The 14,095-nt window shown below is 51.1% G+C and overlaps 1 protein-coding gene across 1 annotated transcript; it reads right to left on the bottom strand.

The window, feature by feature from the left end:
* Positions 1-4,414: 4,414 nt before the first annotated feature.
* Positions 4,415-11,877, bottom strand: KIAA0040 (KIAA0040 ortholog). The gene is made up of 2 exons (XM_062602424.1): positions 11,566-11,877; positions 4,415-6,302 (listed from the first exon to the last, which is right to left on the bottom strand). The coding sequence occupies exon 2, from the start codon at positions 6,189-6,191 to the stop codon at positions 5,862-5,864; it is 330 nt and encodes a 109-aa protein (XP_062458408.1). The 5' UTR covers positions 6,192-6,302; positions 11,566-11,877; the 3' UTR covers positions 4,415-5,861.
* Between the last annotated feature and the right edge of the window lie 2,218 nt (positions 11,878-14,095).

The following is a 14,095-nucleotide window of genomic DNA, read 5'->3' as shown; positions in this document are numbered from 1 at the left end:
TTTCTTGTCCCCCAGCCCAAGGAAAAGCCTAGGGAGACATGCAGTAAATTAATGCTCACACTCCTGGATAAGGCCCAGAACAGAGTGACTGTAAGAGCTATACTCCTCCAAGCTCTGCTCTCTATCCCAAATCTGCCTCTGCATACTGCTTTCCTAAGAGGCCACTTGCAGGCCGTGAACAAAATTCTGTGTCACTGTCCTATCTGCTGTCATCTTCTTTTCCATTAGCAGCATGGTAGCTAGTGATGCTGAAATTATAATGCCTGTCATCTGCCTCTGAATAGAGCATCTCTTGAGTTAAACCAATCCTGCATGTTCTCCCTTAGGCCCCAGTGCATGGCTTCACATTTGGCTCCTTTTTGATCTCACAGCCATAAAAGGTGAGTTTTATTTTATTTTCTGTGAGCAGATATTAAAATTCTGGACCACCAGCTGCAGCCAGGGAAGAAGTATGAGCTCACAAAATGATGCTTGCTCAATGGTTTCCTTATCTAAGTAGATTGGAACATGATTGTCTTAATGGCCTTTTCTATCCTCATGCTAAGCTGAGTAATACATTTTAAAGAATCCTTTCCGGACTTTGGGGAATTAATAAAACTGCAAATAAAGCAGCTCTTAAAATATTTCTGTCTTTGCATTGGGTGGCAGAACTATTTTTCTGCCCATTTGAACTAAACCTCTGTTATGGAGACGGAGCAACGCTCAGACCCAGACTGGAGCTATGACAATTCTTTGGAGTTCTGTTCCAAACCAGGGATGGGGACTGTGTGATCTCTTTGTGACTTAATACTGCTAAGCAATTAACTGATCTGTGGTTGCTAGGACATGGTTGAGCAGAGCTAGCTAAAGAGCTGTCTCTCAAAGGTGAGTACTAAATTCTTCATTGTACTTTCAGGGCTGTGGCTCTGGTGTGGGTGGACAAGCAGAGACCCATCTGAGCTGTGTCAGGCTATCTAAGCCCTGGGCTGAGGGAAGGAGGAGACTAATGGAGGAGAGGAGATGAAAAGTGCACTTGAAGTGTTTTGCAGGCTCTGTGCTAAGAGAATGAGAGAAGGACACAGGCAAATGATAAGGGCTCTTTACTGCAGTGAAGTGATTTCTCCCTGTTGCCTGCTTGTCTGGAGGTGAAGACAGGTTTCACTCTGTTATTCAGTTAAAGGGCATGGTGTAGACATCAGGAAGCTGACCAAGGCAGGCTGGAGGACCAGCCTTACACACAGCCACTCTAAAAGTGCATGCTCTGAAAAACAGCAGGCACAACTGTTCCCAGCAGCAATTTCTTCTGCACAATCCTTGTCTGAAGCTGAATCTTAGCTAGGAGCAGGGAGTATTCTCTTAAGTGGCACTAGCTTTGTATTTCAGTGATTAAGGTAAATGAGACCATTTGCAGTTTCTGAGAAGGGTTTACTTGTCCGTCCTAATTGTGAGTCCCTCCTGCACCAGGCAGGGCAGTCAAGCTCGCGGTTGCTGGAAGACCACTGCGAGAAGTCAGTATTTCGAACAGCCACAGGATGGCATAATTTCTTCATGCTAGTGCAGGAGAAACTTTTCTGCAACCAGCTGTTCTCTGTGGAAAGACCTTTTAGGGGTTAACCAGAGCCTGTCCTACAGCTTTGGAAGCTGGGACTCCTCAGGTAATGGGGTTTGTTTGCCTTAAGGAACTGGCTGTTCTGGTTTCAAGGCTCAGCCTGGTTGGGATAGTCCTGTAAAAAAATTCACATTCTCTTTTACCCTTGTTTTGCTGCAATACCCAATCCTGTAACAGTGATGCCTCAGGTTCTTGAAACCTTTGCCTTGCCCTAAGATCACTTAGGTTTGCAGCAAGCCTAGAGGCAGAATTTGAATACCAGAAGGATCCTTTCTTCCTTGGCATCAGTGTTGATGGGGACTCTCCTGTTGCTGGGTCCCACCAGACAGGATACATCTATTGTGAAACATCTGGGGTGCAATACAGTCTGTGCTGCTATGGGGAGAGAGGTGGCAAATTCTTCACCCTCTCCACAGTCCCTGCATTTATCCAGGAGCAGGGAGAAGGCGTGCCTCTTCCCAAAGATTCTGCACTCTGAATGGTGTGATTTGGAGAGATGTGTCTTATTTCACTGGTTAGTTGCTTGGAAAGCAGTGGTGTTACTTCTGTTTGCTGCTCAAGGCACAGTGCCTTGTTGACTGAATAAACAGAGTAATAGTGAAGATTCAATTCTCCCATCTAAGTGGTGTTTAATGGGATTGTGTGAGCAGTTTCTGCATCACATTCATCTCTGGACTGCTCCAACATGCTCAGCTTCACCCCTGCCTGTTTCTAACCCAGGAACCTCCCCTTCCCTCTGCAGCCCACGCTACCTAAGAGCACCTGATCCTGAATATGGTGTGCAAGGCTGCCATCCTGAGAGAAGTAAGGTGTGCACTGATCATTTCTCCCCCCGCCAAGTGTGTCTCTAACGTTTCTAGCTGCTTGTTGCTGCAGTCCTGCACATAAACTACCAGGGCCTCAGCTTTGTGGGCAATGTGCATCTTGGTGCATCATCCAGCTGAGAAGCATGAGAAGGAAAGGCTCTACCCAGCAGAGGTGTGTGCCTGGTCCTGTGACTTGCCCAATGCAGATGACTGTGATGCTATGAAATACTTACCTGATCAAAACTGACTGGGGTTTACGTTGATGACCCTCTACAAGGAAAAAAACCTCTCTGTAGCCCACCTCCTGCCGTGCACAAGTACTTCCCACTACCTTTTGCCCTTGGGTAGAGCGGCTTGGCTGTGTTCACTAACAAGGCAAGGCCATTAACCTTGATTAAGCTGTTTCTTTAAGAAAACATCTCTGAGCTGCACAGCTGGCTGCAGGCAGAGACTGTACAGCTGCCCACTGAGCCCTCCCAGTGTCTCATCTAGGGCCAGGATACTATACAAAAAAAGATTTCCCCAGGAAAACAAACACGACTGAGAGCCAGAGACAAGGCATTTGTTTGCAGTTTGAGAGTCATTTATTTTTAGTTTAAAAAAACAGCTGCAGAAAAATTTTTTTTCCCCCTCTGTTGTATGGACTCTTTAGGAAAATAGAAGGTTGATACTGAAATGCAGTTATGGGGGGCAGTGTGGAGGTGGCTGGAGCGTGGGGACCCATGCAGTGGGGTTTCTGTACCATGCATTTCCTGCAGCTGTCGTTGCTCTTTTGCTTTTGCCTCAAGAGGCAGCTGAGTGAGTGCATGGTTTGGCTAAAACAGCAGCCTCCAAGCAAGTCAGCCCCCCTTGCTTTATGGGGTGCAGAAGCTGGGACCATCCACTGGTCTGGTGGATGAGGGCAGGGTTGTATCCTGATCCCTTCCTGCTCAGTCTGAATGATGATTTTGGAGAGATCTTGACATTTAGGCCTGGCTCTGAACTCCCCAAAACCTGGATCAGGTATGTTGTGTGTGTGATCAGACATTTTCCTTGACAGTTCTCTGGTTCTTGTGGAAACTGGCTGCCCTCACCTGAAACATTGCTCACTGTGACTTCCAGAGAAGGACCTTCTGGCAGGGAGCTGTGCAAAGCCCAGCAGCTCTATACCAGGTAGGCAATGCTCTGCCAGCACTTGCTACCTTTGTGCCCCTGCTTGTTTAGGTAAGCTTCCGGCCTCCCATGGTGTTTCCCTTTAATCGGGGGCTTCTGGTGTCTCTGGATTGCAACAGGAGCACCTGCATGAGTGCTTTCCTGCCCATGGGAGGAGGCTGCTTTGCTCACCCGGTGAGCACGGAGGCAGGAGGGCTGGGAAAAGTACCTGAATGGGGAAAAGCAGGGAAGGAATAATACAAGTGTAGCGCTGGTTCCCCAGGGTCCTGATTGGACTGGGGGTTTGAGACAGAGACCAGAGCTACTCCTGCCTGTTTCTCCCTAGGCTTAGGTGTGGCAAGTCCTATTTTTGTATAGCATTATATGCTGCTTCCTGTTTTGGAAGAGAAGGAAGACACTTATTTTGATGGTAACATAGCAAGCTAGAAAAGAAGGTACATACGGGGTCAATTTCGACAGCTATGCAAGGAGAAGCCTGGCCTCCCAGCTGTTCCCAGCACAGCCACACACAGCCAAACCCCATGACGTGGTGTTAGTATCGCCACCCCATCCACATCAGACAAAACAGGCTGCGCTGGGACTGGGTGGCACAAGCAGATGCTTCTAACTGGTGGCTCTGCTCCCTGCCAGGGTGGGCCCTGGGAGCTGGGGGAAGTTGGCATTGCCCTTGCCTGGGCTGGAAGTGGTTGTGTCTGGTAGCTCCATCCAGGCTTGCCTACTTTGGTTTGGCTGCTTGGCCCCTAGATGTCTGGTTCTGGGTGTCAGCTCTGGTCTGCTCCAGCAGCTTAAGAGCTGGAAGAAAATGGGAGAAAAATATCCAGTGTACAGATGCAGGGCAAAACCCAGATGTGATGGGGCTTCTCATCACATGCACACATCTCTTGCTGGTAAAGCAAGTTCATGGAGACAAAGCCTGGTGGATCAGAGAGCAGGGAGCAGAGGAGACCCCCAACTCCTCAGCAGTAGGCTGGGCACTCAGGCTTAGGGGGAGCAGAGGATGAAAACCAGAGTAAGTGTGAGAGCTGTGTGTGGTCATTAGCTGCTGTGCCTGGCCAAGCCATCGTGTGTCCAAGGGAGATAAAGGTGGAGAGGGGTGCAGGGTCCAGCTGTACAATGCATCTCTGGATAAGGAATAACCGTGGGCATGAACTTTACTTCTACAGCAAACCCCAGAGCTGGCTGGCTTGACAGCTGTACCGAAGCCCTCTGCATGTCTAATGTGTGGCACAAAGGCTTGCAGAGAGAGGGGACAGTCAAGTGTGCTGGGAAAGCGTGTCTGCTGCTTCAATACCACTTTGGTGTGCCTAGCCCCATAACATAGGGGCCTTTGGTCCTGCTCTTCTTTAGTAGTCATTCAATAAATAACCCTAATGCCCATAGCTAAGTCTTTACACAGCCTCAGTTTGTGTTTCCACTCTTGCAGTAGCATGGTGGGCTCTTTAAAGGCAAATCTGTATAAAACAGTCTTTCAAGGAAGATTTTTTTTTAGTTTTGTTTTTTAAGTGCTGGTGCAAAAAGGTCAGTCTTGAAGCCTCCTCTCTCCTTCCTGCCTCTAGCTTAGGTGGCAATGCATCCTTCTGCTTTGCTCCGTTAAGATGGTGTCTTGAGGTCTCTAAGGCTGGGCTGAAGGCATCTTCAGATGCTCGCAGCTGCCTTTGTTTTGGTGGCCAGGGAGATGGCACATTGTTGAGCTGTTGGGTAACTCTGCACTTGGCTTTCTTTGCATCTCCAGGGTAAGCTGGGTTTGGATGAAGTCTAGACAGTCAAGTTGTGCTATCTCTGTGGCAGGGCAAGCAAATGCACCATGCTTGTGCTTGCCTCCCATGTGGCTGTCTGTATTTGTGCAGGGGGGGTGTGCAGGCAGCTCGGTCTTTTTGTGCATGTGGTCCTATGCACCCTTGTCAGTGCCACAGTGCATGTGCTTGCATACAAGTGCAGAGAGAGAGCCTCACACCCAGCTCACTGCATGCCAGCCCAGTGCATGTGTGCTGTGCTTATGGTGGGAGGTACATACAGTCTGGTGGCAGGTCACCCTTGTGCTCAGCAGAGCACTTGTTTATATGCATGCCTGTTGTTTGGGGGTTCTGCTCTCAGGCACACTGTCATGGTGGGGGAGAAGGGGCTTGCATATACCTGTGCCTGACTGCCTTGCTCTCTGCTGGCTCTTCAACATGCTGGCTGGCTGCTGAGCTCAGCCTCTTTTTGAAAGTCAACATAAAGTGGCAGCAGCTTTGGCATCTCCTCGCCCCTTGCAGTGCAGAGCTGAAAGGACTGGTGGCATCTCAGAGGAGAGGGCCTCTACGCCCTTCTGTCCACTAGATGGGCAAGGAAGGTCTTTTGTCCAGCAAGAGCAGCTTGGGCTGAGCAGAGATCCACAGGTCCTCTTCATCCCTCTTCTTTTTCTTTTTCTTCTTGTTCCTCTCAGCATTCAGCTGCCCGTTGCTGCTGGGGCCACCTTTCTTCCTGCTTTCTCTCCGCCGGCTACAGAAGCAGTAGTGGCAGCAGATGAAAATGAATGCAATGAGGACGACAAATGGCAGACCCAACAGCACAGCCAGGCAGACAGTGTTGAAGATCCCTTCCTCATGCTTGGTACGGATGAGCTCCAAGATGGAATTAAAGAAGGAGCTGATCTTCTGCTCCATGTTGGCTCCTGGGCAGGCTGCCTGTGCTGCTCCCTCTGCTTGAAGATCCCCTGGGATATGTTCAGCTCCTGTAACCAGCTAGTGGGCTCCACAAGCTCTCGGGGATGGTGCCTGCAGAGACAGGAAATCACATGGATTGGGTGCCCACTCCCTCAGCAATTCTCTCCATGGAGCTGCCAGCACAGTCAAAGCCTCGGGCAGGGTAAGAGGTCTGCTGCCTTGGAGGGGTCTGGGGTTACAAGGGCTGGGCCATGCTGCTGGGCACATCTATTTGCATGTCCCCATATGAGAAACACCACCTCCCAACCTCTCCAGGGATTCATTCTCTATGGTGGGGATGGGTGAGGAGGGCTTTGGACATCCCTACTTGCCTTAGTAGCTGGCCAAGCACAAATCCTGCCTCGCCTCGCCCCCCCACTCCCCCGACATACATCTCAACCCTTGCTTGGCAGCCAAAGCATGGAGCTCAGCCTTTTGTGGGGCTTATTTCTTAGCAAATGAAATACTGTCTGCAGGATGAGCTTTCCTGTCTAGAAAGGGACATGCCAGGTTCAGACAAAGGAACGCTGCAGAGAGTGGTACTGCTGCTGTTGGAGCTCTGACTCAATACATCATGAGTCTCTGCTTACCCCTGATCTAACCTGGGATGGGGTGTCTGGTTTGGAGAGACCATTTCTCATAGTCCATGGTCTGGGATAGGCAGCTGAGCTGATGCGGGCAGGGCACTGCCCTGTGCCCCGGCAGCGTAGAGGCACCATGCTGAGGGCTGTTCCTGCCACCCCAGCACCCAGGGCACTGCCAGCAGGTTTGGATGGGGGCTGTGGTTAAACTGCCTGGGTTTTTGATGGGGACTATGGTCAGTGGGACTTCAGGTGGTGGTCAGGTGGGTGGACCCTGGCCAGCAGCCTTGCACCAACTGCGATGCTGAGGGATGACGGGGGTTGGCTTGAGATGGAAGAGCTGCCGCCTCTGCGGTGCCTCACCTGGGAATTGCTCCAAGGGTTTGGGTAGGGCCAAGGAGCATTTCTGCAGCCTGACGTAAGGTTTTTCCTCTTCCCTCAGGGAGGGAGAGGTGCTGCTAAGTGGCAGGGCTCCCAGCAAAGCCCTCCTCCAGGGGCAGGGAGCTGCTGCTGCTCATGGCTTTCTTCCTCTCCTGGGGCGAAGCAAAGCTCCCAGGGGTCTGGAGTAGGGCAGGGGGCTTTGTGCCATGAGTTTACAGTTCTCATTCAACATGGGGTTCACTAAACTATGTATTGTACAGATGAAGATATGGTAGGGGCAGTATAAGGCTCTAACATTAATCACTCTTGCTCAGTGGAGCAGTGTCTGCCAGCCTTCAGGATTCAAGCCCCACAGTCTCTTGAAGGAATGATGAAATCCCCATGTGCACAGGAGGGGAAACCAAGGCATTGTATAAGAAGAGCCACCACTTCCATGTAATAAAAATCTAAGGGGTAGAGTCTGAACTCTAAAGGTGTCCTGGAAGGCTTGCACCACTTGTCCCCCATGACCACAAATTCCTTAGCTCTCTGTCTGGCAGCACTTAGAGAGCCAAAGCACCTCTTGGGAGGAATGGGAAGGGGACTTCACAAATGCTCAGATCCTATTAAAAAGAAGGGGTTTAAACTCTCTGGCCCCCACAGAAACAGCCTGACTGCTGTGTATTTATTGTTTTGAACCTCACGAAAGCATAGCTGAACTGGTGCTAATTAGCTGGTGGTTTCTCTTTTGAACATGCACATGGGAAATGTGATGAAAATGGGTGTATTAATTTGTGTGGAAGCCTTTCTGAAAAACTCTCATTTGAGATTAACTAAATGAAAGATAGTGCTCTGGGAGGTGGTTTGGGCTTTAGCTACATGTCTTCATTTAGCCAATGTTTTATGGCTGGATTTTTGTCCAGCCTGCTGCATCTTCCAGTTTCTGCTCGCTAGAAAGGGAGTTAAATATATATGCATATATAGATAGACATATGGTGGGGTTTTTTTTGGAGGTAGACAAGCAGGATGGTGGGGAGGCCTGGCCTGCACCCTGGAGGTAGGGATGGTGCTCCAAGAGACAGAAGAGCCTCTTCCACCTTCATCACTGCTGTTGAGCAGGTTTCCAGCCTCAGGAAACCAACCTCTCCCGGCACTGCCTCATTTCCCTACCTGGCAGAAGATGCTGCCACTGTCCCCATCTGAGAAATCACAGGCTGCCACTGAGGTCTTGGTGACTAAAATCCCATTCATCCTCTTCCTATTCCCTGCCTAGAGCCATCAGTGAGCATTACAGACCTGCTTTTGCTCACAGGGGACATAAGCAAGGGATCTCTGGGTGCAGGTCTCAGCTATCTGCTGCCCACAGGCATTACTAGCAAAGGGCAAGTGGAGGAAGAAGTGAAAGCAGCTTCTTAAAACTGCTCCCTGTCCCAGCCTTCATCTTCACCAAGGCCTTTTTCTTTGGGTAGCTGTAAGTAAAGGTTAAACTGCAACACAAATAAACAGAGCTCCCTTTTCTCAGCCTGAATCATCTATGTGATGCAGGTTTGCCATTTATCCATAAATATCCTGACAGCTCATTATCCAGGCAAGAATACTGGACGCATATGGTACACTTCACTCCAAAAAAGAAACAAAAAAAACCAAGCCAGAGACAACAACCGCCTTAATTTCAGACAAAACAGGATGTAGAATTTTATTCCTGCACTGAGCTGCTTTATATTTATTGCCTCTAAACTTCTGGGCAGGGAAGGAGGCTGGAACTTCCTTTTAAACTTGTAATTAATTGTTTGCAGAGAAGAAAAAATAATGCAGAGCCCTTTGAAATGTTTCCACTTTAAACCAGAGCTGAATGTAATGCAGAGGCCCTTGCTGCTTGTTCCTGAAGTGCCCAGCCAGGGACTTGTGGCTGCCATGGGCAAGCCTGAAGCAGGATGTGGCTGAGCATCCCTTGCAAGGGGAAGGCAGAGGTACCTGCCACCACCCTGAGCAAGCAGCAGTGAAATCCCAGGGCCACCTTTCAGCATGGCTATGCAGCTGGTTTTCAAATGCCTTTTCTTTTCAGTGTGTGCATCGCCTTTTGTTTTGTACATGAAGGGATGTCTGTGTATTCAATAAAGGCGTTCTTCAGTTTAATATAAAAAAAGGGGGATGGAGGAGGGGAAGTAGAAAAACTGGTGCTTTTTTGATCCAGCAACCCCAAGGGAAGAGGGGTTACCCAAGGCCACCCATCACTAGCTGAAAGTCTGCATGCACAGTGAGAGCTGCATTTAGGAAAGAATCTGTGCTGCTGCTCAATTTGGTGTGACAGCAACACCTCCCCTTAGAGAGGGGACAAAGGGGTAGAGCTGCGTCCATGCTGTGGCCCACTATGGGTGTGAACCGTGTGCCCAATGCACATGGAGTTCTATCTAGGAGGTCAGCTGTTGGGTTTTCTTTTTTTTTGGATCAAGGTATGGGACCAAGAAACAGGGCCAGGGAGGCACTGGGAGTTAGGGCAGCATCTCAGGTAGGGCTGCTAAGTGCCCTGCTAAATGAGCTCTTTGGTTTTGGGTAGCTGGTACTGGCAGCAACTCAGGGTGAAGCTGACATGGTAACTTGCTTGGGATATCCTACAGCCAGGGATAGATGGCTCGGCCTGATGGCAGCTCTGCATGGCTGGGGTTTGCGCAGCTTGTGTAAGTTTTAATTGAACTTGGGCATCCAACATGAGGTTCTTTAATCCATGCTGGCTCTGAAAGAGCCGGTTTTCAAGGGTGGGGAGCACCTGCCACTCCTCCAGTTACGGGCAGCTGTGGGTGGAAAACAAGCTCCTTTTGAGGGCCCGCTTGGGATGGCACAAACCATTGGTGTGCCTGGCCTGCCTGGCTGAGCTGGAGGGGTAAAAGCTGACAGCCTGAGCATGGGGAAAACAAAACAGAGGGGTTGCCTTGGCAATGCTGGCTTGCTCACATCCTGCAGAGCAGGATGTGCACTGCAGAGCAACCGCAGTGGCTGATGATGAAGGTAGAGTTCTTGGAAAAGTTGCAGTTTGCTTAAAATAGGGGCAAAGGGCTGGAAACTGCTACACAGGGGTCACTGTGGCAGAGGGGAGAGAGCTGGAAATTTTTAGGGCCTGATTTTGCAAGTCCTTTAGGCTTACACTCAGCAGGCTCTTATGTCTGTGCGAAATTCCCTCCAGCCTAAGAAAGCTCAACCTGCTACTTTGGGCTGACATGCAGCCTGGCTCAGGTGGGAGCAGAGCTGCTCTAGGGAGCATCTCCCTGCATCCATACTGAAAGCAGGGGCAGCTCTGGAGACCAACCAACCCACAGCTCATGACTTCTGGGATTTGGCCCTGATATTTCTAGGTTATTTAGCTCCTCCATGCTTGGTGTCCAGCTGCAACTCAGGAGTTGGGAAGGTGACCCAAAAGCATCTGACCTGCTGCCACCCTCACTTCCTTAATGTGCATAAGCCCCCACTTTTGGTGAGACCTCACTTCATACAATTGATGCTACAGTGGAAAGCAGGAGCTACAGTATTAAACTTGACTACTTTACGTTACTGGCTTTATATCAGCTTTATATCCATTTTCCACTGGCAGTTATAGCTACAGGTCAGGCTAGGAGAGGCTAACTTCTCTGTTGGAGCCTGCAAGCTCTCCAGTACAACTAGCAGAGACACAGTTACACGAGTGACATCTATTTTCCCATATGCACCTGCAGACTTAAAGGAAAGCTGGATGAAACCTGACACTGAGGGTGAGCAGTTTCCTTAGCTGGGACTGCACGTTACTATTTTGGAAATAGTGAATAATGAGAGTTTTGCTGCCGGTCTCACAGAACTCACAGCAAGCCTCTAGAGACCTTCCTCAAGTGTTACAAAAAACCACCACCACCAAAAGCCACCACCCAACAAATGAAACCAACTAAAGCTTCATCTTATTCCCACCACCACCAAACGTTCCAGGCAGAAGCTGTGTGTAGATGTTTTCATTCCCCCAAAGTGAGGAATTTGGAAAACTACTGATATGAGTGTTGGATAACAGGGTTAAAGTGAAACTATTTTGCAAGCTGCTGCCTAGAGCCTGCTCTGCCATCTGCATGTGCCTGGCTGCCACTGGCCCAGGAATCAGTGCAACTCCTGGCCAAAAGACCAGTTTTACTTTTAGAGAAGCACCACCGTCGTTCCTGACGGCATAGGGAGCTCCTCTGAGCCATCTCGGGCTCCCCTGTGCTACTGTTTAAGCAGCGCTGCTTCCCCAGGCTGGCAGAAAGCTTCCACCCAGCCCACCCATGGCCCTCCCTGGGGTGGCTCATAGGCATCTGCAGTTTAGGGGATGCAAACCCACCTGGGCCAGCCCTACGGCTCTCCAAGGAGAGCTAACAGCAAAGTTTGTTGCACAGCCCTACCTCTGGCGTTTCGACCCGAACCCCTTGGTGCTGGGCAGGCCCCCATCTGACAAACGTCCCCCGAGAACAGGTTGCTTTCCACCGTCACTTCTCAAGTGCCACTCGAGCCACCCGGCTCTGCCAGCACCTGCCCAAGCCCCAGCACCAGCCCCAGCCCCGCCGGGGCAGGCAACTGCCTGCACCGCTGCCCGCCCGCGGGGGCACGGCAGCAAATGATACAGTCTCAGAGAGAAGCCCTGGGTTTGGGCAACTCAAAGCCAAGGATAACGCGAAGGGCAGGGACGCAATGCCCAGCAGCCCCCCTCCCGGGTACCCCTCGGTCCCGCCACCCAGCTAACCTTCCTCCTTGCCGCTGCTCATCCGCTCGGCAGAGGCTCCCGGCGCCCGGAGGAAATGGGACGCCCTGTCCCGCCTCCCCGCCCCCGGCCCGGCCCCGCCGCCCGGCTGGCCCCACCTGGGGCTCCAGCTGCGGCCCAGCGCCGCGCTCCCGCGTACACAGCCCCGAGGCTGCGCGGGGGGCGAGGGGCTCTCGGTGCTTTGCGGCCACGGGGTCGGCAGGCGCCCAGGAAACGCTGGCAAAGTCGGAGTTGTTTAGTCTAGGAAAGAAGTGGGGGGGGAGGCACCAAACCGGGCCTGAAATAGCCCAAAAGTTGCTGGGAAGAGGGGGAGAGTAAAGCGTTTCCCCTCGCCGGGAAGGAGGCCTGGGCTTTGGTGCAGCAGAGGTTTCCCCAGAAGTTTTGAGGGTGGGGGAGGGCAGCAGTGGGGGTTCACAGGGGTGGTGATGCTGCTCTTGTTCCTGGGAGGCTTCTAAGGACAGGGTAGACCTCCATCTCCCAAAAAGCAGTGCCAGGACTGCCACCCTGTACCTCATCGCTGCCATGCAACCCTAATGCCCATACTCTGTCCTGGAACAGGGATGCTGAAGCCAAGCAGGAGGTGACTGAGCATCCCCACCGGAGGGGATGTCCGGGGCTACTCTCCCCTGTGCTCAGCACTCAGCAGTGTTACGGGTGCTTTGCACCCATGGAGATAATGAATGATGTTTGAACCTGAGGAAAGCAGTCCAATTCATGCAGGATTTTGATATTTTCAAACACTGATTTTGGTTCAGTTCAGATTGCCACCCCCAGCTTTCACCTGTTGCTTTGTCTCCATCTTATTTCTTATGTCTGTGTGAGGGACACCCAAGAACTACCAGATCCTGGTTACTTTCTAGTCCAGGGCTGAGCAGACTCCATGCAGGGTTACAGGGTTGACAGCTGGGCAAGCTGCAACTAGAAAAATATTTTGCTGGGATTTTTCTGTCCGGCTTGAATTTTTTTTTTGGATTGCAAAACCCCACACTCACCCTCCTTCATGCTCCAGAGCCAGTGGCTTGGCGTTTCAGCTTTGGTCTTGGTGCTAACTAGTTGAGCTGGCATAGCCAGGGCTGCTTGACCCTTCGAGGATGCTGGAAAACAGGCCTGTGCTTCTGGTGCCATGCCTTGGCAGCACCAGCAGCAAGGCTGCAGTGGGAATATGAGGAAAGGGGGGCGGAGAGGAGGAATGGAGGCAAGCTGCCTGCCAGCCCCAGCTGCCTCCTATGCTTTCCTGCCTTCATCCTAATGCTGGGGCTGGACTGACGCGAGACCCCAAGAAACGCATATTGCAGGCTACGGCTTGTGCCAGGTGGCTCCTAGTAGCCTTTGGCAAGGTGTTTATGTGCTGCAGGAAGTAGCAAACCCTTTTTACCTAAAGATCTACTATTTGTTAACACCAGGAAATTTTTCCTTGGTTTTATGCTACAGGATGGAGATCCCTGGGCTTTGCACCATGTTCGTGTCTCACCCCGTCTTTGCTCACCCATCCCAGCTCTCCCTCCCTCTCTGAACTGCATCAGTTCCCTTTTTTGCAGGTACCCTGTGAAAACACCCTTCCCAGGGCATGCAGGAGCTACCTGGATGTTGGCAGTCACCCAGGGGATGCACAGCCACTCTACAGCACCCAATAGCATAACATCACCTTTGAAACCACTCTAGTAGGGCTGCCTGGAAATATTTATTATTAGAGGTCTCCAAGGCTGAGTGTGGCCAGAGGCATCAGGCGTGGGGGTACCCATTCCCAGGACTGAGGAGGATGAAAGCCCTGCCTGTCCCCAGCGATGCTGTTTCCACGGTAGCTAGGAGGTTTGCTTTGTTCCCTGGGCAAACGCCCCACTGGGACTTGGTGCTTTCTTATCACTAATTTCATTTGGCCTTTCCAAGGGTGGAGCTGCTGGTCTGGGCACTTTCTCCAGCTTTTTGGGGGCCCCTCTGAGCAAGGTGCTCTGAGCACCCGCTTGGCTTCAGGTGGGAACATTGTGATGATGTGGGGGAGCTGGTGGGCACTGATAATTCTGCCCTCAGCATTTAAACCTCTCATGGTGCTACTACCCATGAAGGAGAGTCTTGATGCCATCAAGTGTAGCGATACTATTAAACTGAGTTGGGAAGCATCGGGTAGACTTAAAGAAACTTAGAATTAATGCAAGAATATACAAATACAATCAGTC

This window comes from Pezoporus occidentalis, unplaced genomic scaffold, assembly GCF_034315485.1.
Source record: "Pezoporus occidentalis ecotype Australia unplaced genomic scaffold, CSIRO_AGI_Poc_V1 ctg76, whole genome shotgun sequence".
NCBI lineage: Eukaryota > Metazoa > Chordata > Aves > Psittaciformes > Psittacidae > Pezoporus > Pezoporus occidentalis.
This window is presented reverse-complemented; position numbering and strand designations above follow the sequence as displayed.

Coding starts and splice junctions, on each gene's coding strand:
- KIAA0040 (XM_062602424.1), bottom strand. CDS start 6,191: ATGGAGCAGAAGATCAGCTCCTTCTTTAATTCCATCTTGGAGCTCATC.